Consider the following 27,110-nt stretch of genomic DNA (forward strand, 5'->3'; position numbering starts at 1 on the left):
TGCAAAACACACACGGCTGTGCCTATCGCGGCAAGGAGGAAGGGCACGCCTCTGTACGGCCAGCCAATCGCAACAGGCCATGGCCACGCCCTACTTCGACAAGCCTCCCCTCCGTAGGCTACATTAGGCGCTGGGCCACGCCTCTCGCTGGACCCGGCCTCATCCTCCGGTCGAGGGTTTCCGCGCCTTCAGCCAGCTGCGCGAGCAACACAGAGCCCGGTGGGCACGCCCCTCGATGATGACGCCTGACAGCTAGCCCCAGTCGTTCCGAATGGCCCCTCCCGCAGGTAAGCGCTTAACCAGGCTGGGCTTTGGCTGAGTGCCACAGAAACCTCCACCACGATCCTTCTGGAGAACGCGGCAACCCAAAATAGCTTTGCTACGTTAGAAATCCCCCGCTCCTCTGGATGACGCAGTTCGCAAGTCACAGAGGACACCTCTGTGTTTGGTCTTTAAGGGGCTTCAAAGTTCCATGTATTTTTGCTGCCACAGACAAGCACATATTCTCTGGAATGGTACCCATCTTAGCCACCACCCACAACCTGTCTTCTGCATCTGAGGGTAGTGAGGTTAACAAGAGTGCCTTGTGGTCTTTAGTGCCAAGACTCAAGCGGCATAATTCAGGGAACCCACCAAGTGCACTATCCAAATACCACTTCTTCACCTCCACCCACAATCAGGAAAACACGTGATGTCAAAGGAAGACATCATACAGAAGCATGATCTTCCGATTGCTGTAGCATATTTCCATCACTGAATAACACCTATATTGCAATCCTTGCTCTCTGGAAAAGTCATATTGTGCTACATCCTTCATTTTTGTTTGCTCCCTTATTCATAGGCTGCAAATGAATGACTAACACAATCATAAGCAGAAAGCCAGAAATATCCAGAGAAGACATAGTGCAAGCTATAGCACACAGCTATTAGGCTGCACAAATAACAAATTAACTATAAGGACAATGTTTTATACAAGGTATAAACTTTCCTGTGTAAGCATACTTCTTCAAATACAGACTGTACATGAAGTGTGCTTGTACATGAAGACATACCTTGAATAAAACTGTATTGGTCTTATAAGTGCCACTGGACTCAAACTTTGTTCTACTTGTCCTTACAGTAAATTAACTTTATGCTGAACTTTGTTCTGCTGCTTCAGACCAACATGGCTACCTGAACCTATAAGGACTGCTAGTTAGGATCAGCAGCAAAACCAATAGTCTTCCAGATACTTGTGTCAGGACACACATGCACTGTGAGTAATTCTGATTTTCCTACACTTCTGCCAACATAATTAGGGATGATCACTAGTTTAGATGGGCTTAGAAAGGGGTCAGACAAGTCCATAGGTTAGCCCAATATCTGTATCCATATCAACATAATCTATATACCCTATTTCTCATGTGGGCAATCTGGAATGACCACTCTAGCAAATTTCTTGCCAGTCCCAATTTGTCAATGCTTAATTCTCAAGGCTAGCTGGACACGGTCAAACAAGAGATGACAAGACTGAACATCGACATTTTAGGAATCAGTGAACTAAAATGGACAGGAATGGGTGAATTTAATTCCGATGACCATCAGGTATACTACTGTGGACAAGAATCTCGCAGAAGAAATGGAGTAGCCTTCATGATCAATAAGAGAGTAGGAAAAACAGTCTTGGGATACAATCCCCAAAATGACAGAATGATCTCAGTTCGAATCCAAGGCAAACCATACAACATCACAGTAATCCAGGGCAGAGTCTGCACTTACTTTCTTTATTCCATTGTCAATCCTGTTGAATTCAGATCGCTTTGAACTCGGGTCTTCCTCTCCCCCCTCCTCCCCATTGAAACAGGAAAGTCTTCTGCACGTGGTTAGGGAGGCTCAGAAGGTGGTGGTGGTGGGGCTCTTTCTTTTCTTGAAGCCTCTTTCTTTTCTTGAAGGGGGGGAGAAGCCAAGCAGGGAGCCTCTTTCTTTTCTTGGATGGGAGGGGGAGAGGATCGAAAAAGGCAGAGGAGGGAGGAAAAATCCAGGACTGACACAAGTTGAGAGAAGTTAGGGGCTTCTCCTTTAAGGCAAACGTGTCACATGACCAGGTGTAGCCTATCAGAGGTTCTCTACCACGGAGCTTTCTTTATTCAGGATTTTCAGCAGTCTCCTATATGGCACAATAAAGGTAGAGTCACTCCGGATCAATCCTTCTTGCTGCAGAAGGAAAATTAAAATCGCCCAAAATCCAAACTGAAATCGAATTCTGTGTAGAGGGCAGGGACTGAATCGATCTGGGGTTGGAATAAAAGCTCCGTGCAGTTTACACCCAGGTCTATGCCCCAACCACTGCTGCTGAAGAGAATTAAGTTGACCAGTTCTATGAAGCCCTACAACACCTTCTAGAAGCTACACCAAAAACTGATGTGCTTATCATCATGGGGGATTGGAATGCTAAAGTAGGAAACCAAAAGATAACCGGGATAACAGGCAAGTTTGGCCTTGGAGTACAAAATGAAGCAGGGCACAGGCTGGTAGAATTTTGTCAAGAGAATACAATGGTCATAACAAATACTCTTTTCCAACAACCCAAGAGATGACTCTACACATGGACATCACCAAACGGTCAACAAAGAAATCAGATTGACTATGTGCTCTGCAGCCAAAGATGGAGAAGTTCTATACAGTCAGTAAAAACAAGACCAGGAACTGATTGCTGTTCAGATCATCAGCTTCTTGTTGCAAAATTTAGGCTTAAATTGAAGAAAGTAGGGAAATACACTAGGCGACTCAGGTATGAACTAAATCATATCCCTGACAAATATACAGTAGAGATGACAAATAGATTTAAGGAATCAGATCTGATAGACAGAGTGCCTGAAGAACTATGGATGGAGGTTCGCAACATTGTACAAGAGGTAACAACTAAAACCATCCCAAAGAAAAAGAAATGCAAGAAAGATACACCCAATTGAATGCAGAATTCCAGAGAAAAGCTAGAAGAGATAAGAATGCCTTCTTAAATGAACAGTGCAAACAAATAGAAGAAAACAATAGAATGGGGAGGACCAGAGATCTTTTCAAGAAAACTGGAGATATGAAGAGAACGTTTCATGCAAAGATGGGTATGATAAGGGACCAAAATGGAAGAGACCTCACAGAAGCAGAAGAGATTTTTAAAAGGTGGCAAAATTATACAGAAGAACTATACAAGAATGTGGAATGTTCTTCACAGGAATGTGAAGTCAAATGGGCCTTAGGAAGTCTGAGCAACAATAAAGCTAGTGGTGGTGACAGCATTTCAGTTGAACTATTCAAAATCTTAAAAGACTCAGTAAAAGTGCTACACTCAATATGTCAGCAAATTTGGAAAACTCAACAATGGCCACAGGATTGTAAAAGGTCAGTTTACATTCCAATGCCAAAGAATGTTCAAACTACCGCACCATTGCACTAATTTCTCATGCTAGCAAAGTTATGCTCAAAATTTTACAAGCTAGGCTCCAGCAATATGTGGACCGAGAACTTCCAGAAGTACAGGCAGGATTTCGAAGAGGCAGAGGAACTAGAGATCAAATTGCCAACATATGGTGGATCATGGAGAAAGCTAGGGAGTTCCAGAAGAACATCTATTTCTGCTTCATTGCTAAAGCCTTTGATTGTGTGGAGCACAACACATTGTGGCAAGTTCTTAAAGAGATAGGAATACCAGAGCATCTTATTTGTCTCTTGAGAAACTTTTATGAAGGTCAAGACGCAACAGTGAGAACTGAACATGGAATCTGCAGCCAATGGGAACAGCATCCTGCCCTCCTCCAAATGACCTTTCAAATATTTAAAGAGGGCTATCATGTCCCCCCTCAACCTCCTTTTCTCCAGGCTGAACATTCCCAAGTCCCTCAACCTATCTTCATAGGGCTTGGTCCCTTGGCCCCAGATCATCCTCATCGCTCTCCTCTGTACCCTTTCAATTTTATCCACGTCCTTCTTGAAGTGAGGCCTCCAGAACTGCACACAGTACTCCAGGTGTGGTCTGACCAGTGCCATATACAATATGCAGATGATACCACTCTAATGGCAGAAAGTGAAGAGGAACTAAAGAGCCTCTTAATGCGGGTGAAGGAGGAGAGTGCAAAAGTTGGCTTGAAACTCAACATCAAGAAAATGAAGATAATGGCATCTGGCCCTCTCAATTCCTGGCAAATAGATGGGGAAGAAATGGAGATAGTGACAGATTTTATTTTCCTGGGCTCCAAGATCATTGCAGATGGGGACTGCAGCAAAGAAATTAAAAGACGCTTGCTCCTGGGGAGGAAAGCTATGGCAAATCTAGACAGCATCCTAAAAAGCAGAGGCATCACCCTGCCAACAAAAGTACATTTAGTCAAGGCTATGGTATTCCCCGTTGCAATATATGGCTGCGAAAGTTGGACCATAAGGAAGGCTGAGCGTCAAAGAATTCAGGCTTTTGAACTCTGGTGCTGCAGAAGACTTTTGCAAGTCCCTTGGACTGCAAGGCAAACAAATCAGTCAGCCCTAGAGGAGATCAGCCCTGACTGCTCTTTAGAAGGCCAGATCCTGAAGATGAAACTCAAATACTTTGGCCACCTCATGAGAAGGAAGGACTCCCTGGAGAAGAGCCTAATGCTGGGAGCGATCGAGGGCAAAAGAAGAAGGGGACAACAGAGAATGAGGTGGCTGGATGGAGTCACTGAAGCAGTAAATGGACTCCGGGGAATGGTAGAGGACAGGAAGGCCTGGAGGATCATTGTCCATGGGGTCGCGATGGGTCGGACATGACTTCGTACCGAACAACAACAAATTCTCAACATGATTAAATCTGTGGGTACTTAGATGCAGCAAATGAAGCTACGAACAGTCAAAGCAGATCTTTCTACACATCTGAAAAATGTTCCAGGTTTGCAGAAAAATCTGAAATCTTAAAAAATGCATTGGGGGTTAATCCCACCACAAATGAAGCATTTGTAGCTTTAAGAAAGAAATGCCCTCATTAGCAATACTGTCAGACTTCAAACCCAGTGAAAGGAAGGGCTATTCTGCCTCATTAGGGCCAGCCCTGGGAGCAACCACCAGGCAACATGGTAGCACCTGACTTGCCCAGCCCAGCTGCTTGTTTGTATTTAACAGCAGCTACCCCACAAAAGCCAGGGTAGTGGAAGTTAGTATTTCAGATGTGGGAGATCCAACTTCAAGCCACTACTCTGCAGTGGAAGCTCACTGGATGCCCCTACCTACTTCATTTTTATTATTGCAAGTATAAAATGGAGAAGAATGATGTAAGTGATTTTAGGTCCCCATTAGGGACAATGGTGAATTAAATGAAGTAAACTAATATAATCAGACAAAAGGGGACAGATACAAGTTAGGGTGGTTAACGGGTGGGATGCAAGTGAAGGTGGGGACATGGTAGTACTTGAACGTCCTTGCAGTTCCCCTCCACACAACTGGGTCATAGTTTGTCCAGGCAGAAGCTGCTAAGGGAAGACAGGCAGGAAGCTGATTAGCTGGTGGATGGGGAGGAGAAAAGGAAGCAGTGAAAAGGGAGAGGTTATGGGGCATTTAGAGAAATAATAAATACTAATAGTAGTAGAATTAAAAATTTGGAAGGGGTTAAAAGACTATCTAGTCCACTCCCCCCCCCCCCGCACCATGTAGGATGACCAAAAGGATCCCTGAAAAATCATCCAATCTTTGTTTAAACACCTCTAAGGAGAGAAAACCCACATCAATGGGCAACCAATTCCACCACTGAACTGCCCTTAACAAGTTTTTCCTAATATCACTCTGATATCTCCCCACCTGCAATTTAAGCCCCTTATTACCAGTCTTGTCCTCCACTAACAACTAAAACAACACCCTACCATTCTCTGAATGACAGCTCTTAGATTGCTCAAAAAGCACCTCCTCTTCTCCGTGAACATTCCAGTTCAGACTTTCTTCGTAAGGCTTTGTTTTCACATCCTTACTCATTCTCATTGTTCTCCTCTGTACCTGCTCTAAAGTTTCCATAACTTTGCTATAAAAAGGCTCACACTCAATTTGCAGTACACCAAACCCTCAAGATCCCTTTCACAACCAGAAGAGTATTCTCCATCTGTTATGTGTGCATAACATTTGGACTACTCAGATGCAAAATTCTTACATTTATCTCTATTAAACTTCATCTTGTTCATATCTCCCCATTGTTTTATTGTATTTTATCCCTATCTTGTACTATGCCACTTAATTTAATGAGTAGTCCCTTCATGCCCTTATCTAGATTGTTGATAAAAACATTTAAAAACAATTGGGTTCAAAACCAAGCCCCAAAGCACCCCAGTAAATATGACTTTCCATTCTTCGAATGCAATTATCCAACTAATCCCTTATCCACCTAACTATCCTAAAATCTAATCCACAGCCCTCCAGCTATCTCATCAAAACATAATGAGGAATATTATACAATGCCTTACTAAATTCCAGATGTACAATATTCCATGACATCCCCATGATCTAGCAAATCAGTCACAGGATAAAAAAAGGAAATGAAACTAGTCTGACACAGCCTATCATGCTATATCTATATCACCAAGTTATCCTCGAAGTGTTTACAAATCAGCCCTTTTAAAATTTGCGCTAAGATTTTCACTGGGACAGAGGTTTAATTGTCTAGCCTATAGTTCCCTGGATCATCCTTCCTCTGCTGGTTTTTTTTTTTTTTTTTGATTGGGGCAACATTTCACTCTACTGGTCCAGAGGCATCAACTGGTCCAGGCTACCATGTCAACTGCCCTGCATATCAGCCAGAGGCTGCTAGAAAAAGGAGGGAAAACTGAAGATGGGGGCAGATAAAGATAGGTTGGCTGGTAGGTGGGAAAAAATGAATCAGGAAACAGCAAGAGGCTATGAAGGCTGCCAGGGAAGGAATAGTGGGTGAGTGGGATGCAGGGGAAAATGAGATACCCCACACAAGTCCTTGTAGGTCCCCTACTTGTAATATCTAAATGGAAGCTTCATGTTCAGAGGCAGTATCTTCCTGAGGATCAGCTGCTAGGGGGCATACAGGGGTGGTTTTGGCATCTCTGCCCTGCCTGTGGGATATCTGGAGCAGCTGTGGGAAACAGGACACTGTACATAACATATCTGATCCAATCAGACTCCACAGTTGATGGCTAGGCTGCCCCTTCTTGATACTTCCCCAAAGACCAGAGGGGAAGGCCCAAGACATTATCAAATGTGCTGAACTGCTTCTGCTAGAGAAGCGGCAAAGCATATGGCCACTTACAAATGCTACTAAACACACACCACCTTCTAGCTTTTATCCTTCAAGGAATTACACTACATTCAAGGCTCCCTGAATGCCCTCTTCCTTCTTTTACAAAGCAAGGAGCTGGTCGTAAGTTTTCTCCACTTCATTGGAGCAGAAGGTGCTTCAGAAGAGCTCAAGAAAGCAAATCCCCATTTGGACAGAAATCCTTGAAGGTGCTTGGCTCAGAACTCAGTCTTTTTTGACTGGCCTGGCCTCACATGATAGCCATTTTGTGGTGGTCCCCCTGCCTGTTCTCAAAAGTCCAAAAGCAGCCACAGGTTCAACTAGCTTGGAGGCCTTTCAGGAACAGGCTACTATGATTAGTGCTCATTACTTAGCTTTCATGCATTTGCTCCTTGGAAATCACATTCCACAGCAGTGTGTTTTATAAATGATTTAGGAGTGGAAGAAAAGAGCTTACATAGTAATTTCATCTGATACTTTCTCATCTTACCACAACGCAGAAAGAGAGGTTCTTCCCAATATACTCTTTCAAACATGTGATTTTATGCACCTATAGTATAACAATCACACAAAACCCATTGCCTGTCTAAGAGAAATGAGGAAACAATTGCTGGCTTTTTCAATTTCTTTCCTACTCATCTATAGTTCGAAGAACAAAACCTGAAAACATTTTACAACCTATTGGACTACACAAGGAAGTTTCTCAAACCCAAACACAAGAAACGTCCTACACAAGGAACTTTCTCAAACCCAAAGCTGTCCAGAAAGAGATAATGCAAGGCTGTCTGTGAGAGCTATATGAAAAACTCAAAGGGAAACTTTGTGAGCAATCTGTCAAATTTATGGTTCACAGGCTGTGAAGGGCTTTAAAGGTCATAACGAGCACCTTGAATCTTGTAAAATTATCAACAGATTAAGAAACTAAGTATCAGTGAATTAAAACCATTAATAGTATTTAAATACAACCAGAATTCATTGTCACTATCACTCCAACAGTTTTAAAAGGTGTCTAAATTCTCAGACATCCATCCACATCAACTAACTATGGTAGTTAAATGGAACATCCATGTTCAGAAGCAGTATGCTGCTCCAGAGGCAAAAACACAAGAGGAAGTACAGTAAAGTGGGCTACTGCTTTCAGCTCCAATTTATATGGGGGGAGGCTGTGATCTAACTGGTCCAGGATAGAGAATGGAAGCTACAGATGGATTCAATAGAACTCCTTCCATCTTTGCATTTTGCAGCCCTATAAATATATAACAAAGAGTCACTTTTGTTTACTAGCATGATTTGAGCAAAGAATGCGATGCTTAATTCTCATTAATATGCAACTAATCTGCATGACAGGATAGTGCGTAGGTAAACCCTACATACTGCCTATTTGATAGCAACATTGTGCATTGACATTTTGAGAGAACTATTACACACTGGATGGTGATTAATTCAGAGCCCAATAGGATGCCAGCAAAGTGTGTGTGGGTGGGATGGGAAATTTAAGTATGCATCATTTGGCATTTATCAACACTGACTTTCATCCAGTGCCCACTTTAGCTGTTCTGATTGCTATTCAGGCTCTACTAAATTTTAACAACTGCAAAAGAGGAGGGACAGGCTATTCTAGCAACAGGCTCTTTGGCTTGGGATCACAAGTGCGTATTCCATAGCACAGAAATATAGGGCTGGTTGCTGAAGACATCCTTAAGGATTTATTAAAGAACATGGCTGCAAAGGAAGCAAGAACTGTCAGTCAGCAAGTCCTGCACACCACTGAGCCCACTAGTTTAAGATATTAATGTGTTTTAATTGCTATCCAGTACAGAAGAAGGGGCTGTCTGCCTCGTTCTGCGTTTGAGATGTCATTCAGTTGTTCAGCAATCTGTGATCCAGTGTGGGGAACAGCTCAAAGAAGCCCTAGAAGAGAGAAAGGGAGAAGTCAGGGTTGGAAAAGATAGGGAGATCAGCCCTCAGGGGAGAAGCAGGGCAGCTGTCAGCATACACACGATAGCATCACCATGGCAGCTTGAGAATCATGAGGCACCACGTTGCCATAGGAACCAATCACTGACTCAAGGCCACCATAGTTGCCATGGTAACATACAGAGCTCGAGAGTGGGAGGCATCAGGGCCCAGACCTCAACCCAGTGAAGGGGGGGGGGGACACACAGAGCAAACTTATGTCCCAGACAGAGGAGGAAGCTTACTCCCTTTCACCAAACTCTTCTCAAGATTAGCAACCCTGAATCCCCTATCCCAGTACTTCTTGCCCGCCAGCTTTCCCACAGACCACCTCTTGACATATATTTCAGTGTCCCCTACTACCTTGTCTTTGGCCCCCCTCCTAATATGAAAACAAAGCTCCAGCAACTGACGGGCAAAAGCTCCCATGTCTTGCCCTTCCCAAGATGATGCTGGACCTCCACAAGAGCTACTGCAAACCTTGAAAAGAGTGATGGACTGCAAGACACCCGAGGTGCAGCACATCTCACGAATGGAGTGCATGGCTAGCTGTGGGCAGCCCATATCCACAACACGCAAGCCAAGCCTGGAGGCCAGGATGGGCCCAATGGTTGTACCACAGGGAGAATCATTCCGAACCATGTATTCCTGCAACAGAGAAGAGGAACGGGATGTTAGCTGATGAGAGAGTACTGCCCAGAGGGAAATGTTTTACTCATTAGACCACATACAGAGGGTAAGGCCAAGCACAGTTCTGCTGAGTATTTTCTGAAGCAGAAGTACTGAGCACAAGACTCTTGGCATTGGCTAGTCCCAGCAGCAGGGTTAGCTGTTGTGACACCCTTCATAGTAGTCATAGGTAGATATTCTGAGGACAATGCTCATGAAGACTGGTGCATAATCCTGACATGGGTTGCAAGGGCAGAAACGGTCCGGGGCAGTTTCAAGTGAAGAATCATTCCTTACTTGCAGGGGCACATCCACACGACTGGCAATCTCATGGATCAGTGCCTCTGTGACTGCAGTGGATGCATACCGCTGGCTATTGTTCACTTTGATTGTGGGGCCCTGCACAGAAAAGCACAACATTAAAGGTTTATGTTCATGTTAGAATTTAAACCTTAAACAAACAAATCAACTAAAAATCTCTCAGTTTGAGAGCATGTAATGACATAAATGGCATCATAATTCCTCATAACTCTTCACAGCATAGGAACACGGCTTCTTCTTAGGCCTGGCAAGCCAACACTGGTCTGTAATAGCTCAAAGCTACATTGCCAAACAAAGAATAGGCCACAATAGTAGATGTTGAGCTGGATGACCTTAAGATCCTTTTCAGTAGTTTTGTTCTAAAAATGTTGTGATAGGTAGGATACAGACATGTGCCACAGAAACACATCAGTCCACCAGAACCGGGGGGGGGGGGGATTAACTTCAGACAAGGAAAAGCTGTTGAATGAAATTAGTGGAGGGTTAGTCTAACAGGAGGGGGAAGTAAAGGCCTGAGATGATGTCAGCTCTTTGAAGGTTCCCTATGTAAGTGTATTGAGTATTACAGTAGGCCAGTAGGCTTTTGATGAGCCTGGTGTGTAACTTAATTGCAGCAGAGTATTGAGATGTTATAAACCGGCCTAAGAGAGGGTTTCCTAAAAGCATGAATTGTGTAACACTTAACACCTGGCTGGTACTGGCCTTCCACAGCAAAGGCAATCAATGTTAATATTTACCCCTAGTTGTGTGTGTTTTCATAAGCAAGCCATCTTTGTCTGTTTAATTATCAATCCAGGCTTCGGTGGTTATACACCAATCCTGCCCCCAAATAATATAGCAATACTATAGGCATATGGTTCCCCAGAGAGATGCATAATCCCTGTGGTCTTCACATGCAGCGCTGGACCAACACTTGCCACTGAACCCCCTAAGTTTTACAGCAACACTGCTGCCCTGCACCAATTTAAAGCGTTCACAGGTACACTAAAATACACAAATACATGGGAAGGATATCTCTGCTTTTCTAGGAAAGAGAGGCATATTTCCCACCCCTGCCCCTTAGCTTAATGTAAGGCTTCCTCACCACTACCCTTGTTCATATTTAGGAGAAGATACTGCCCCCATTAATTAAAATGTTACCTTCCACATTCTTATATCTAGGCCAAACCTAAGTAAATATTCATCTCCCACACTGTAGCTGCTGGTGCCAAGCAGTCTCTCAATGAGAACTATTCATAATGCATTTCTTGGACCAAGTTCTCACATAAATCTCTTTTCACATAACATCACTCCTGCTTCAGTCTACTTTATGATGCACACAACTGGCTCAGAATGAGCGAAATCACCTCTGTCACAGTTTGCACACCATTACATACATTTGAGGTCTGCCAGGTTTAGCCTGCACTCAGTGGGACAACTGAATGACATTTCTGAAAAGTCTACCTTTATTTTCATCATTGTGTTATAGTTACATAGTCCCAGTTGCTTACCTTATGGAACTCTGGTCGGTGGTTCCTTTCATGCTTGTCCCTGAAGGGAAGGGGGAAAAGCATCATATCATGCCCTACTGAGTACCTCTGTTCTTTGAAGCTTATACCTGAGATGGGAACCAGCGAAGGAGGTAGCATGGAAACCATTTGAAAAACAGGAGGTAGTGAACAAGCAGCAATTTCAGTATGCTGGAACTTAAGATTCCATGCGGGGGGTGTTGGTCTGCTGCTGGAACAGAGGAGCATTCACTGATGAGAGTGAGTTCTATTAATGCCATATGCCAGTGATGGTATGAGGAAGGGGAGAAAGGGACCATCTGGACAGCGATGCTGGGAGTTCCATCTAAGCTGAGGGCACAGCTTGCACGTGGGAGTAGTCAAGGTTAAGTGTGTACTCTGGAACAAGTAAAAACCAAATCTTTCAGCCAAAAAAAGCACATCCACTTCCTGATTTCTGTCATATACAGTCTCAATCACCCATCCGGCTTGGAACAGACTGTCTACCTGCAAAGGTTGAGTGTGCTACCTGCTCGGCCTCACCTCTTTTGCCCGGGGTGGGGAGCTTTATACTAGACAAGGCCCAGAAACAGCTCAGTGCCATCAAGGAGTCTCTACTCATGTGACTTATAATGAACGAATGAGCCTAAGATACGTAATAATGTCTAAGAACAAGTTTATTTTACACAATAGACATGGCTATCTGAATCCTTAAAATCTATCAAAGATTTCAGTCTGAAAAAATAAAATCTGAAATAAATAGATTGGAGGATTTAAATTGCTCCCAAATACTTTCATTGTGTCATGCTTGTTGGGGAGAGCAAGAGCTGCACAGGACTCACTGGCAGGGGAAGGGACGGGGATGGGTAAGTGATGAAGCAGGATTGGTGATGGAAACAGGAAGCCAAAACTGTGCCGGGCTCACTGGCAGCAGAGGTGATGGAAATGAGTGGAAACTGTGGAAGGCTTTTTGTGGCTTCAACAACTGGGGAGGGGGGGGAGAGAAGCTGCAGGTAGAGGAAAAAGAGCCCCCCCCCCAGCAAGTACTGGGGCTTTTTGCTTGTCTGTGTGTGCATTTGTATCAGTTAAGGAACAGCAATGCCCTCTGCTCCAATCCAACTCAATAAGCTAAGGAAAACTTAAAATTTAAATTTATTCAGTCATAAGAGGAGGGTCATATTAACCTGGTTTATTCTGAATATTTTAACTGTAGTTTAACTAAATTCTAAGTCTGAAAAAAATGCTGGTAGAAGACTTGCAGTGTGATTACCATTTTCTTTAACTAAATTTTTAGCCTCCCATCTGGAATTTTGTTTTAGATTATCAAGAAAAACTTACAAAGTAATTTATTTAAAAGTTCTAAAGGCCTTAAATATAGAATATTTGTTTTATGTGAAAGCAACAGACTTCAAGCAACTGATTTTCACTTCTAAACCTGTGCAGCAAGAACAAAAATGCATGGAACAATGTTAAACATGGAACAATATTCCATATTTAACAAGACATTTACAAAACAGAAAACAAACAGCTCTAGTGCAGTTCTTCCTCCTGAGCACAGCAATGTACTCACGCATAATTGGGGTGCACAGCATGGGCCATGTCTGCACTGATCATGCAGGACTTGGGCACAGCTTCCTCAAATGCAGTCAGATTCTGTGGTGAAGCCGAGATCCTTCGAAGTACAAGTTCAGTAAGCAGAGACATGGCACCTTGAGCACTCTCCGAACCCACCTGCCAGGGAGGCATATTCAGGAAAGGAATTGAGAAGTTCTCATTTCAGTCATCTAAGATTCAGCTCCTATCTTACTTTGGAGATTACCCTGAAGCTGTTTCCTTTTAGAACAGAATCATAGATTTGGGATGACCATCAAGGCCATCTAGTCCAGCCCCCTACTTAATGTAGGATGAGCCTAAAGCATCCATGGTATGTATCTGTCCATCAACTTGCCAGTGAGGGGGAGATTCCACTGCTGAACTACTCTGAATTTTTTTTTCATAGTACCTTTTCATGATTTCCCCCCACTGATTTCCATTCTACATCTATATCAAAAGCCATTACTGTGGGCCTTATCCTCTGCTGCCAACAGGAACTGCTCCCTGCCCTCCTTCAAATCACCTTTCAAATACTTAGAGAGCAATCATGTCCCATCTCAACCTCCTCTTCTCCAGGCTGAACATTCCCAAGTCCCTCAGCCTTTCCTCATAGGGCTTAGTCCCCAGGCCCCAGAACATCCTCACTGGTCTTCTCTGAACCCTCTCAATTTTGTCCACATCCTCTTCTCAGCTTCAGACAGGGTATATGTCCCATTAAAGCCCCTAACATGTCAGTGTTAGCCTTTCTCAATAAGAGTCAACCAGCACAAAACAGCATAATCTCTAACATAAGGAAGAAGCCTGCCAAATCAGACCAGAGGTTCATTTAAGTTTTACGTAGTGGCCAACGGCCTGGCTTGGAGGGCCTTTTGTCGTTGTTTTTTGCCTATCCATCAACATTTCATACTAACCTCTTCATTGTCATATAATGCAACCAGGCGCACGTTAGGCTCTTTGGCAAGTGCTCCAGGCCCCTCACTGGATTCAATCAATGCCTGTACAAATAGATAAGGGAGGAGGCAGAAGGGAGAATGCTAAGTCTGATGAGATGAGAATGAGCAGCACTTTCTGCTGGCCTATGAATTTGCTAGACTGTGAGCAGACATGTTAGCATACAACCAGATTTAGACAGGAAGCCCTGCCGATGTCATGATGAGGTATTTACATCTGTCCCTCTTTCATCTACTAAACCATTGCTAGAAATGCCAGGAGGAGAGGTAGGCCAGAGCCACGGAGATCAGGCAACTAGTACATCTAAGAGAGGCACAAGAAACCTGGGCAAGAGTGGCCACCCTGAAGGTGAGCTCTGTTTTGGCACACCTAAAATGCTGGCTACTGTTCAGGCCACCCAAGAAGTTATGGAACAGCTTCAAATGTATGGGAGAAAGGTCTCAAAGCTGCAAGTGAGGAAGGTATGCCAAGTTGTCAACAATTACTCCACCTCCTGCAAAAAGCATTCCAAAGCATGCATCACTGAAAAGAAGGCGGGAACAAGATCCTATGGTTGCTAGTCATGCACCCCCAGAAGATCTGAAAAAGTATGCAAAGTCATGGAATCTTAGTTTCCTCACAGCTCTCCTGAGGGTAAAAGCAATTGGAAGGGAACAGCTGAACTTCATAGGCTCCACAGTTTGACATAGACAAAATCCAAATGGAGCCTTTAAAACAGAAAGGAAAATTTAATAAGATGCCTCTTCTCCCAGTCCCGCACTTGGAAACTGCAGCCCCTATCAAATTCTCCTCTTCACAAAAAGCATCTGAAGGACCATTACTGTCCCACAGTGAATTATATAACTGTTAACCAAGTACAGGATTAAACATGTGAAAATGGCAACATGAGATTATCCTCCCATCTCAGCTTCTGGGTATGAACAGGAACTTTCCTGACGTATGGCAGATGGACAGACTATTGGGAACAGTGCCAAACTTCGACTCTAACCTCACCCTTGATACCCACCTGCAGGGCACAGTAACAGCTATGGAGGTTGTCCAGGCGAGGGGAGAATATGAACTCATTGAAGGCGCCACCAAGCGTCTGGAATAGGAATCACAAGTAGGAAGGATTATAAAGGGATCAGTGTTCTCTTCCTGGTAGGAGGCTTTTGAAGACCAAAACAAGTATTACATTTCAGAAACACACTTGGCATTAGCATCTCTCTCTCTCTCTCTCTCTCTTTGGTTCTCTCTTAGAGGTTACCTTCTATAGAGAGTTGTATAATGCAAGGACAACATTTCATCCATACATCAACCTGATTTTTAAGAGAGGGTCCCAACAAACCAACAACAAAAGTGGGCTGGCACTCACTGCAGGCTGTGTATCCGCCAGGCAAAGCTCTATCTCAACCACCTGCTCAGGCTTCACTTCTAGCTGGGAGCAGAGAAGGGACAGCAGAGCCGGATGATGCCAATTATGCTAGAAATAAAATGGTGACAGTTGTGTTGTCTCCCTGAAGCAGCAAAGTTTTATCCATAATTTAGGCCCAATGCACTGCCTCAGCACTCCAGCTGATAAAACTGACCCTCTCCCTCTTTCATCTTACCTGGACAGCCGGGGTACAAACAGTACCTGTATTGGATACCTCTTTCTCGAGTGCTTCCCGGACTTCAGTGGCCAAAATTGGGACCCTGTGAAAAACAGTCTTGTCAGTTGATTCAATAAACCAGACTAGCTCCCCATGGAGGTGCCTGGATGCAGGAGGGCACTGAGGTCTGAGGATCAGTCATGGTTCAAAAGTCTAGTGGGTTTCCAAAAGAGCTAGTGGTAAAACCTCACTTAGCGTATTTTCCCAAGGAATGCAATATTCCAATGCCCGTGAGCTTCTACCCATTGTGACTATGACTCTCAGTAACCAGAGGAAGAATCTGGGAAGCTTTTTAAAACCACACTGTCCTCATTTTTGTAATACAGAAAGCTCCTTTCCCTTGGATAACTCTGATTTGGCTAAAGGGGAAAGTGGTGTGTTTTCTTCCAAATCCTTGACAGAAAAAGAACTTAAGAAAATTTTAAAGTATACTAACTGGCCTCTAAAAATAACAGCCAAAAACAAAATCAATTGTTTACAAGAAAAAAAGGCTGGGCTACTAAAAGAACAAAATGACACAGGGCTAAAATAGTTGTCCTAGTAGAAATGCTGGCATTCACAGGTCCAACTTGTGGATACTGTCCCCATTACAGAGATTTTAAAATGACATGAGGCCCGCTTGTCTCCTGCCCGCCACAATACTGCCACAACCCCCCTCCCCCTACAATTGTTTCAGCACTTGAAAAGGTGTGAGAGTGCAAGTGTGACAAGAGCTCCTCTACCCTTCATTCTGCAGGTCCTCAGCCTCTGAATGCCAGTGTAAATAACAGAAGGTTTGAAAGAATATTGAGCAGCGAATTCTGTAGTTGGGGTGCCTGAATGGAATATGCCCTTATCTGAGTGGCAGAGCCTACTACGAGGCCTTCCCAGATGAACTCAGAAGAAGGAAGAGCTGTAAAGGTAAAGGTCTCCCCTGTGCAAGCACTGGGTCATGTCTGACCCTTGGGGTGATGCCCTCTAGCATTTTCTTGGCAGACTCAATACGGGGTGGTTTGCTAGTGCCTTCCCCAGTCATTACCATTTACCCCCCAGCAAGCTGGGTACTCATTTTACCGACCTCGGAAGGATGGAAGGTTGAGTCAACCTTGAGCTGGCTGCTGGGGTTGAACTCCCAGCCTCATGGGCAGAGCTTTCAGACTGCATGCCTGCTGCTTTACCACTCTGCGCCAAGAGCTCTAGAAGCAAATATCCCCCACCCCACCCCACCCCAGGCAGATGGAGCTCCATTAGTGGGGGCTGGTCTGAAACGCTGGCTGGTTCCTGCCAGAAGAGCTGGTGCCTGATTTCTCCCCAGCAGGTGACAGAGGCTGAGGCAGGACAGGATAGGTAAGGTTTAAACTCACAGGTGGTTCTCAGTGTTCGGTCCAAAGCTCTCGTTCACGTTACGTTGGAGATGGATGGCCAAATGTGGAATACGGAGTATGGGGTGCTCCACTTTCACCAGCTGCTGCTCCAGACACCCCGTTTCCAGGTTCTGAAATTTATAAAATGGATAGGGACTCATCAGAACCTGCATGTTTCACTAGGTGCTCTACACAGAAAACAGGCATCAAACAAGCTCCTTTCTATGGGATGAGTCATTCTGCCTGTAAGAGAAGCAGCCACCAACCTAACTTATTCACCCACCATCCCCCTCACACAAACAACCGAGGCTAGGCAGACTGAGAAGCTGGAACTTATTCTGCAGGAGATAGATTTCATCAAACCTCCCCTGCCTCAAAGCAAACTGTCTCTCGCTAATGAGCAGCAGCCCATTCCTTGCCGTTGCTCAGCTGTGACTGGGAAACCAGATAACGAGAATAGACAGTTTCTAGGAGAATAATGACACAGAGCCACAGGCTTTTAATGGGGTATAAACCATGGACACCTTCAAGGGAAAGGTTTTTTATTTTGTGGGTTTCAATTATAATGCTTTAGTTGTGAACAGAAAGCTGCCTTGAGCCTCGAAGCAAGGTGGGATATAAATGAACAGGGACAGACACTGGCTCTTTCTTACAAACAGGTATACACACTGACATATAGGCTGTACATGTGCTTACCGTAACATGTGAACAAGGCTAAAGTAGAAAGATGAAGCGGAGGACTGAAATTGTCTGAACCTCCTTACAGTTTTAGCCACTTGGCTGAGACAGTTATGTCTGTCCCACCACGAGGGGCCAAGGCATGGTAACAGAGAACCTGCTATGAAAGGGCTAAGACCCCTAGCATCTCCAGTTAAAAAGATCAGGGAGCTGGAAGAGACCTCTCCCTTGCACCTGAAGAGCCATTGCCAGAATATACCATACTGGCCTTGATGGACTGATGTTCCAATTTAGGCAAATAACATTATGAGCCTCACTTCCACTCAAAGTATGCTTGGCTGAGTAGGTCAAAATGTTGTGCTCTAGTTTTAGATACATGTTGTAGTTACAGCAGCCTTAAAAAATAAATCTACAAAAGCAACAAGCAGATTTAACATACTTTAGAACTTTGAGATTAAAGCACTGTTTTTAGGTCAAGCCAAAACAAAACCATTGCATTCTGTATTACTTGGGGTACAGGGAGGGGAGACAAGAGTATTGCCAATGGAGCAATTTTTCCATCCCTCTTACAGCCATACTTGTAATGGAAACTTGTACTCTTGGCATTTCTTCACACATCCTTAATTTGCCAATGAACACATCAGCAACAAATCAGTTTCACTGCTGAGCTCAGTGTAATAAATAGCTACTCAGTACATTGTTAGCCACCTCAAGTGGCCCAAAGCCATCCAGTAGGTTTTGTGACCGAGTAGAGATTTTAACCCAGGTCTCCCAGGCCTTTGCCTGGCATACAAGGCATCACAGTCCACTAGCCCTACAGAAATAGAGCCTCTTCAGCACTTGCAAAGAGCCTTTCCTAATAACTGAACATTAACTATGCCTTTCTTCCTCTCTGTCCCATGAATTCCTTGCAACACCCCCTTATACTTGTTATTTCGCAAGTGTTTTCAGCTGTCTAAAGCAGTGGAAAATACAGGTCAAGAATAACTCCAAACTGCCTGGTACCTTCAAGCATTCTCCCTTTACTGACTTTTGACTTCATTTCCATTCAGACAATTCTCAAGTTCTGATTCTTGCACCATAAATACATCAGGCCTCTTTGAACCATTCTATAGTTTTATTTAAGAGCCTCTTGTGGCGCATAGTGGTAAGGCAGCAGAAATGCAGTCTGCAGTCTGCCCATGAGGCTGAGAGTTCGATCCCAGCAGCCAGCTCAAGGTTGACTCAACCTTCCATCCTTCCGAGGTCGGTAAAATGAGTACCCAGCTTGCTGGGGGGTAAATGGTAATGACTGGGGAAGGCACTGGCAAACCACCCCATATTGAGTCTGCCATGAAAACGCTAGAGGGCGTCACCCCAAGGGTCAAACATGACCCGGTGCTTGCACAGGGGATACCTTTACCCTTTACCATTACAGTCTTATTTAAACATAGCTAGGCAACAAGTTCTATGAGCACATTTGGGCACACTCATGTTTCTTAGGAGTGAAAGCACTGATAAAGTAATTCATTAAACGATGTCCTGATTTTTAATAACACTTTTATTATCTCTACCTCCTGTGAAAGGTATTCAGTTAAACTATTCTGCAACCCTCTGAATCCAAATAAATGATGTTCCACATGCAAAACACTAAAGCTGACTTAAGTATGCTCCAAACATATCTGTTCATGTTAGAATTTAAACCTTAAACAAGCAAATCAACTAAAAAACTGAGAGCCTGCTTGGTGTAGTGGTTAGGAGTGTGGATTTCTGATCTGGTGAGCAGGGTTTGATTCCCCGCTCCCCCACATGCAACCAGCTGGGTGAATTTGGGCTCGCCACGGCACTGATAAAACTGTTCTGACCGGGCAGTGATATCAGGGCTCTCTCAGCCTCACCCACCCCACAGGGTGTCTGTTGTGGGGAGAGGAATGGGAAGGCGACTGTAAGCCGCTTTGAGCCTCCTTCGGGTAGGGAAAAGTGGCATATAAGAACCAACTCTTCTTATTATTATTAAAAAAATCTCTCAGTTTGAGAGCATGTAATGACATAAATGGCATCATAATTCCTCATAACTCTTCACAGCATAGGAACACGGCTTCTTCTTAGGCCTGGCAAGCCAACACTGGTCTGTAATAGCTCAAAGCTACATTGCCAAACAAAGAATGGGCCACAATAGTAGATGTTGAGCTGGATGACCTTAAGATCCTTTTCAGTTGTTTTTTTCTAAAAATGTTGTGATAGGTAGGACACAGAAATGTGCCACAGAGACACATCAGTCCACCAGAACCGGGGGGAAATTAACATTGGACAAGGAAAAGTTGTTTAATGAAATTAGTGGAGGGTTAATCTAACAGGAGGGTGAAGTAAAGGCCTGAGACGATGTCAGCTCTTTCAAGTTTCCCTACATAAGTGTACTGAGTATTACAGTAGGCTTTTGATGAGCCTGGTATGTAACTTAGTTGCAGCAGAGTACTGTGTTGAGATGTTATAAACCGGCCTAAGAGAGGTTTCCTAGGGCATGAATTGTGTAACAACACCTGGCTGGTACTAGCCTTCCACAGCAAAGGCAATCTATGTTAATATTTACATCAAGTTGTGTGTGCTTTCAAAAGCCACCCATCTTTGTCTGTTTACTTTAATTATCAATCCAGGCTTCGGTGGTTATACACCAATCCAGATCCTTGCCCTTCTAACCTTATTCACTTTTTTGAATCTCCTACCGGGAACCCTGATGCAATGAGATAAGAAGGAAATTGTATTGTGGCAATTGGGAAGAGATCCTGTGTGTTTGTGGCTAGCCCTCAGGAAATTCATCAGAGATGATACGCCTAAAAGACCAGTATATCAAGCAAAACTTACTTTGACAATGACTCTTCCAGCAACAGTGAGATCCCGATCAAACCAGGTGCTCCAGATTCCACCTCCATAGGTCTCCACACCCACCTGGATTGTGCCCTCCTGCCCACGCTTTGAGCGGCGCTTCACCTAGATGACAGGCAAGCATAGCCATGTAAGTAGATAGCTCCTTGACTTCTAAAGGAGGTGTAATGCAGCTCCGCAGTAGTGGAGCCACAGTTATGGTCACAGAGTGGGAGGAAGGGGACTGAAAGGAAAAATGTCACCAGCATTCACAGATGGGAATCCTCTTGATTATTGCCAAACTTATTCCAGTGCTACAGTGCTGAAAGCAGAGGGGATCACCTGCAATGAGGCTGGTTTGATGGAAGATGAGCAAGTCCACAGAAAGTGGAATGATGAGGAAACAGAAAAGAGTGACAGAGAAAGGAAAGGAGCTAACGGGACCAATGGGAAAGTCTAGACAGTGCTGTGCACCATAGGATGACTACTTACTTTCAGGCATGGGCTGTCTGTGTGGGCACCAATCAAGCTGAAGCCATTGCCTGGCTGGTACTGGCCTCCCACAGCAAAGGCAATCAATGTGGAGAAGTTCCTGGTCACAAAGTACTATTGGAGAAAGGGGCAGAGAACACATCAGTGTTTTACCACCCCCACCCCTAGCGGCTCTTCTGGCAGAGGTCAGTCTAGACCCCAATTCTGCCTAGCCCAACCATCACTACCCCAAGCAGAAACACAACCACTCCAAGTCAGCTGCCTTATGTAGGAAGCTCCATGATCAAGTATCCATTCCTTTCACCCACCTTTCTGTCAGGCTGGATATCCCAGTGTTCAGTTTCCTTTAATTCCTGAAATCCAGCCTGAAGCAGGCGATTCCGACACTCAGCAACCACTGTGGGATGGAAGCAAAGGCAGCTGTGTGGAAGGGGCCGTACATGACAGAATCCACTCCTACTGAACCCCACATCTACTTGAGTGTCAGACCAAGTTGCTGCAATCTGGTCCAAAAAAGGCAAACTGTTCACAATGTGGATCACCCAAAAAGAAACCCTTGTGAGGAATTTAATGTAGGATTGAGCAGGCATGAACAATCACTTGATGTAGTTTCACCTGCACTCACCTGGTTATCAAACTTCTTCTGGGCTGTCTCACCATGACTGGGTTACAAATTCTACTGGTGCAAACTTGAGGAAGGTCTTTATGGCAATCTAAACAGCCACATTTGTGGAAACATAGGTTTTTGTGGGCTAGAGCCCATGTCCCCGATCATAAAGGCTCCACCCCACAAATGCTTTTTAAAAAGCATCCTTTTTGTCTTGTTACTCCAGGAACAATAAGCACCATATCTGACCCAAGCCCTTTAGAATTCCATTCTTGTTACCAGGCCCTCACAGAAGTTTCCAGGATTTGTTGTTACCTCCCCAGGACCGGAGTACTAAGAGGCAGCTAAACCCACTTCAAATACTGCAAGGTCAATGTCCAGACCAGGGGATGGGGAGATTTTATTAAAGAAAGTGACCAGGCCATCTGAGATGGAGAAAAGCAAGGCAGATGCAAAGGAATTAAGGTCACACAAAAGATGTAAGTACACTAACAAAGAACCAAATTTATACCCTAGATCAGTGGTCCCCAACCCCCAGTCCAGGGACCAGTACCGGTCTGGAGACCGGTACCGGTCTGTGGTTCAGTTGGTACCGGGCCGCAGCTCCCCCTCATCCTCCTCCCTGGCTGCTGACTCAGGAACTGCCCTGCCACTCTGTCACCAGCTCACTTTTGGTGCTCTCCAGCGGCTGCCATGGCTGGGACTCCCCCTCGGCGTGGTACTGCGCAGCTGCTGCTGGCAGCATCCCCAGTGGGCGGCAGGAAGTCAGGGGCGCCAGTGTGAAAGCAAGTGGAGCAGGGGCTCAGGTGGCGGTGGCGACGTCCCTCGGCAAAAGACCATCCCCTCCTGGGCCTCAGTAAAATTGTCAAGTGTTGACCGGTCCCCGGTGATAAAAAGGTTGGGGACCAGTGCCCTAGATCACTACATATTTGCGTAATATCAAATTCAATTTTCTGACATTTTGGTTTGATCACAGAGAGGGTTGCTCTACTTGTCTCAGAGTTGCGGGTCAAGGTACTAAACAGAGAATTATCACTGACAAGCAGTATGGCACAGGGAGTAGAATGCTGGACTAGGATCTGGAAGACCAGGTACAGATTCCCCACTCTATCATGAAACCTGCTCAGTGACTTGACAGTCATACACACTCAGTCCCAACTACCTCAGAGTTGTGAGAATAAAACAGGAACAACACACACACATACATACCACTCTGATCCTGGAAGTGTGAGGTAAAATACACTTGATCAGTGTACTTTTGGCTTGCACAGAATTACGCTCTCAACTAAAAGGTAGTGTGTCTCAGTTGTCTCAGAGCTCTCTCAGCACCACCTACCTGATTGTCTGTTGCAGGCAGAGGAAGGGTAGGTGATAGGAAGCCACTTTGAGACTCCTTCAGGTAGTGAAATGTGGGGTACAAAAACCACCTCTTCTTCAATTTCTTCTTCATTCCCACTGTGGCCAGAGGCAGCTGCCACAAAGGTTTTCCTGCTTCTTCTATGCATTCAGTTATGCTCTTCCCAGAAGTTGCCCAGGTACTGGGATGAGAGTGTAGAGGCCACAGAGAAGTGTAGGAGCTTGCTGGAAGGGCTTTAAGGTGGGGACTACCAGCAAACCACAAGACCCACCATGCAATGGCCTTACCCACTTTTCTGGGACATGGGGCAGGTGCCACATATCAGAACAATAGAACCACAGATGACACGTCAAAGAGCCACATGTGGTTTCAAGCAACTGAATATCACTACACTAGACAAACAGATATTATAGGGCAGATGTAAGGAATCCACATTTTATTTTAAGCACACCAAAATATATCCAAAAACCCTCAAGACCTGAAATAGTACTTCCCGTGAGCAAATCAAGATACATATAGATGGGTACACAACTTCTGCGTACCTCCCTGCAATCATCACTAAATATAAGAAGGAAACGTTCTGGAAAGGGACTTTTTCACAGTCATAGTTCAGCAGTGGAATAGGCTGCCTAAGGAGGTGGTGAGCTCCCCCTCACTGGCAGTCTTCAAGCAAAGATTGGATACACACTTCTCTTGGATGCTTTAGGATGCTTAGGGCTAATCCTGAGTTGAGCAGGGGGTTGGACTAGATGGCCTGTATGGCCCCTTCCAATACGGATACGGAAAATGGGATTTTGGTCAGGATAGTAAAAATATTAAGATTGCCTGTTGCCTTTTGTCTTTGTGACAAGGCAATCTGTCAACCACTCCTGTCAAAACGCCTTCAGTGAACAGGCACCAAGATGCACAGGCAGGTGTGGGCACACAGAGGAAAAAACAAGAAAAGCTTGTTTGGTCCCAAGTTGAAATAAAGGCAGATGATTCAACTAGTGGCAGATTTAGTGCCCTGATCAAACCCATTTTCTTTTCAAGACTATGCTTCCTTCTTATACATGGGATCCCAAGGAAATATGGAGAGGATGTCTCACCCACCCTTACCTGGCTAAACAGGCAAAATGAGCTGCATATTGCCTGCATTCAAGTTCCAGAAAATCATGATGGCTCATTAAAAAGAAAGTAGAAGAAGCTTTCAGAGTCCTCCAGGAGCAACCAGTAAGTCAAAACATAGATTAATATACCAACAGAAGTCAGCATGCTCCTTTTTGCCCAAATAGCCAAGAATGAAAGTGAACCAAGGACGTATAGCTTCATCCAGCGACAGTCATTGATTAGGGAGGAATTTCCTCCAGTTCCAAAATTCACATGGGTGTGACACATAGAACTCTTTGAAGATAGGGATAAAGAAGTTGCTACCTCACCCCGGAGCTACTGCTAAGAATATAATGGGTCTGTTTCCTCATATCAGAGGAAGGGAAGTGCTTGATTAACCACTGCTGTTCCAAGTGAATAAGGGACTTTAGACTGAACAGCAGGGTTAATGCTGAGTCAGGGAAGGAAGACACACTGCCTTAGGAAGATTTTTCCTGCAAAGACTATTAGTCTACAAATACCTGGGAATTTTGAAGTCAGAATATTTCCTGACAATCTATTGGGGGGGGGTACACTAATGATAGAGCTGTTCCATGGTAATTGTCATTTTATGGTCCCCACCTCTGTTGCACTGCTTGTCTCACAAGCCTGGGTGGGGGTGGGGGTGGGGGCGGCGATGCTGCTGCTCCAAGGTGAGGCTCCCCAAAAGAACTTGTGTGCATAAGGCCAGAGAAAGGGAACACATGCAAAAGCAACACAGTTGCTCCCCCACCCTTTCTAACTCTCCCCTGGAGTCAATTGAATAGCTGGCAGAAACCAGTCAACCCTTCCTAATTTGCTGACAGCAAACAGGAATCAATCTACCTGTTTGCCCTGCTGCTACCTCTACTGCCCCTTCTCCACGGAGCAGAATTTTTCTTTGCATATTATAATATGCCTAGGAACATACCGTTTGTTTGAAGAAGCACAAAAATCTGCAAAGACACCTCCCTCCCCTCAGATCATGCACTGTAGACTAGAGGGCCTACAGATGCTCTTTCACTGCTGGTAATAAAGAGGATTCTCCAAGGAGGAAAAGTGAAAGTAAGTACTAAACAAGTTGCATAACATGCATACAAGGAATCACCCTCTCCTCTGTTCCAGGAAAGCCCATAATCCTATGTCAGCTGACATCTGAGTTTTCTGCTATTATTGCAAAGGAAGGTCTTAAACGATGGCTAAAGGTAGGGGACAAAAAGAACCAGGGTGCAGAAAATACAAGAAAGCAACACCATCGGCAATCTCTGGGACAAACACGTGATGGCGAAGGGGATTCTAACTTCCGAGGACAGAGACTTTGCCCTGACAAGCTCTACTGGTGTGAGAGTCGATAGTGCAGTTTGGAATGCAGAAGCCAGCAGTTTCCGAGGGCGAGGGGATGGTCGAGCCAACCTAAGTTTTACATTTCAGAAGGGAGAGCACACAAGACCCCACAAGCGAAAACGTCCGCAGGTCACAAATGGAGGCAGCCGTGAGCGCTCCTCTATTCGACCCAAACCGCAGTCCGGAGGGCGCCGCTCTCTCCTCTCGCTTACCATGATAGGGGGAGGGGCCCCGATTCACAAACTTCAGCAGCTCTTGCGCCGCCGCCAGCGCCGCCTGCCTCGACCCTGCCTAGGAAGGAAGCAAGGGAGGGAGGGAGGGGGCATGTTACGGAGCGCGGGGGGGGGGCGCTCACAGTGGGAGACGGCCAACCGAGAGGAAGGTCGCTTCCCGGGGGATGTCCGCCAGCCCCCCCTCTCCCGGCTTCCGAGCGCCGCCCTCGTGCGCAGTACCTGCATGGCTCACTGCCTCCGCGCCTCCCGCCAAGAAGCGCCGCTCCGGAGCCCCACCTGCCCTGCTCAAACCAGGTCCGGCTCCGCCCCGCAGCGCTTGGCCTGCTGGGGACTTGATAAGCGGGCCGGGGCCGGAGCCGGAGCCGGAGCCGGAGCCCTCTGCAGGCGGCTCTTAGGAGGACAGAGGGCGGTTGCCGCGGCGGTGGGGCAGGGGAAAGCCTGAGGGGGAAGATAGAAGGGGCAAGCAGAGATGGAGGCTCAAGCGGTCTTCGTTATCACGAAAGAGCGGCTCTCTTCGAGCGGCGACGCTTCTAGATGGCAAGTTTTGCCCCCGTCAACAGCAGCCACACCGCCACACACCAGGACTTTTTCATCCCCTCCCACCTAAAAATTAGAATGAGTCTGGTTACAGAAATATAATACGTGAAACAGGCTGTCTAAATATTTTTCCCTGTTCATTGTTATTATTACTGTTACCATTCATTCATTATAATAACTGAGTTTCATGTATTGTTCTGCCTACGATCTTTGTGAATCGTCCTGAGCCTTAGGAGAGGGCGGATAGATAGATAGATAGATAGATAGATAGATAGATAGATAGATAGATAGATAGATAGATAGATAGATAGATAGATAGATAGATAGATAGATATATTTTTTAAAGCACCTAACCCCTTTTGTTGCAGAGCTGTGCCTTTCCCCTTAGGGCTAGAGATTTTTAAAAAGCAATCTGGGCAGTCATAGAATCCATAACATATGCTGCTATAATATGATAGTGGTTAATAAAAATATTCCATTGCCTGTTAAAAAATAAGCTGTGCGGAAATGGTCTGATGATTATTATTAATGCTTCCTTCGGTACTTTCACTTTTCACAGTCATCAGAAGTTCACATAAGTAGCAAGCGTTTAAATGTATTTAAAAATTGATTTATCAAAATAAGCTGTTTTCACAAGTGTTCTGCATTTTATTGATATTGTTCATGTGAGAAATAAAGCAGAAAATTCAATACAGGTTGTGCTGCACTCTAAGC

At 45.0% G+C, this 27,110-nt stretch overlaps 1 protein-coding gene across 1 annotated transcript; it reads right to left on the reverse strand.

Annotated features, from left to right (window-relative positions):
• Nucleotides 1–8,932: 8,932 nt before the first annotated feature.
• DNPEP (aspartyl aminopeptidase) lies at nucleotides 8,933–26,230 on the reverse strand. Its single transcript, XM_077320800.1, has 15 exons — nucleotides 26,079–26,230; nucleotides 25,839–25,917; nucleotides 21,520–21,608; nucleotides 21,212–21,325; nucleotides 20,720–20,845; nucleotides 17,201–17,331; nucleotides 15,816–15,900; nucleotides 15,581–15,688; nucleotides 15,233–15,310; nucleotides 14,187–14,270; nucleotides 13,253–13,413; nucleotides 11,686–11,725; nucleotides 10,172–10,273; nucleotides 9,686–9,853; nucleotides 8,933–9,160 (listed from the first exon to the last, which is right to left on the reverse strand). Exons 1-15 carry the CDS (start codon nucleotides 26,082–26,084, stop codon nucleotides 9,110–9,112), a joined length of 1,422 nt encoding a protein of 473 aa, XP_077176915.1. The 5' UTR covers nucleotides 26,085–26,230; the 3' UTR covers nucleotides 8,933–9,109.
• Between the last annotated feature and the right edge of the window lie 880 nt (nucleotides 26,231–27,110).

This window comes from Paroedura picta, chromosome 2 (genome assembly GCF_049243985.1).
Source record: "Paroedura picta isolate Pp20150507F chromosome 2, Ppicta_v3.0, whole genome shotgun sequence".
In the NCBI taxonomy this organism is placed as follows: domain Eukaryota; kingdom Metazoa; phylum Chordata; class Lepidosauria; order Squamata; family Gekkonidae; genus Paroedura; species Paroedura picta.

Bases quoted from the DNA above. Each gene is read 5' to 3' on its own strand.
- DNPEP (XM_077320800.1), bottom strand. The intron at 15,901-17,200 runs GTGAGTTTAAAC...TGTTTTTCACAG, and splicing joins CCGAACACTGAGAACCACCT to GGTCCCAATTTTGGCCACTG. The intron at 11,726-13,252 runs GTGAGTACATTG...CCTTCCCTTCAG, and splicing joins GCTGTGCACCCCAATTATGC to GGACAAGCATGAAAGGAACC.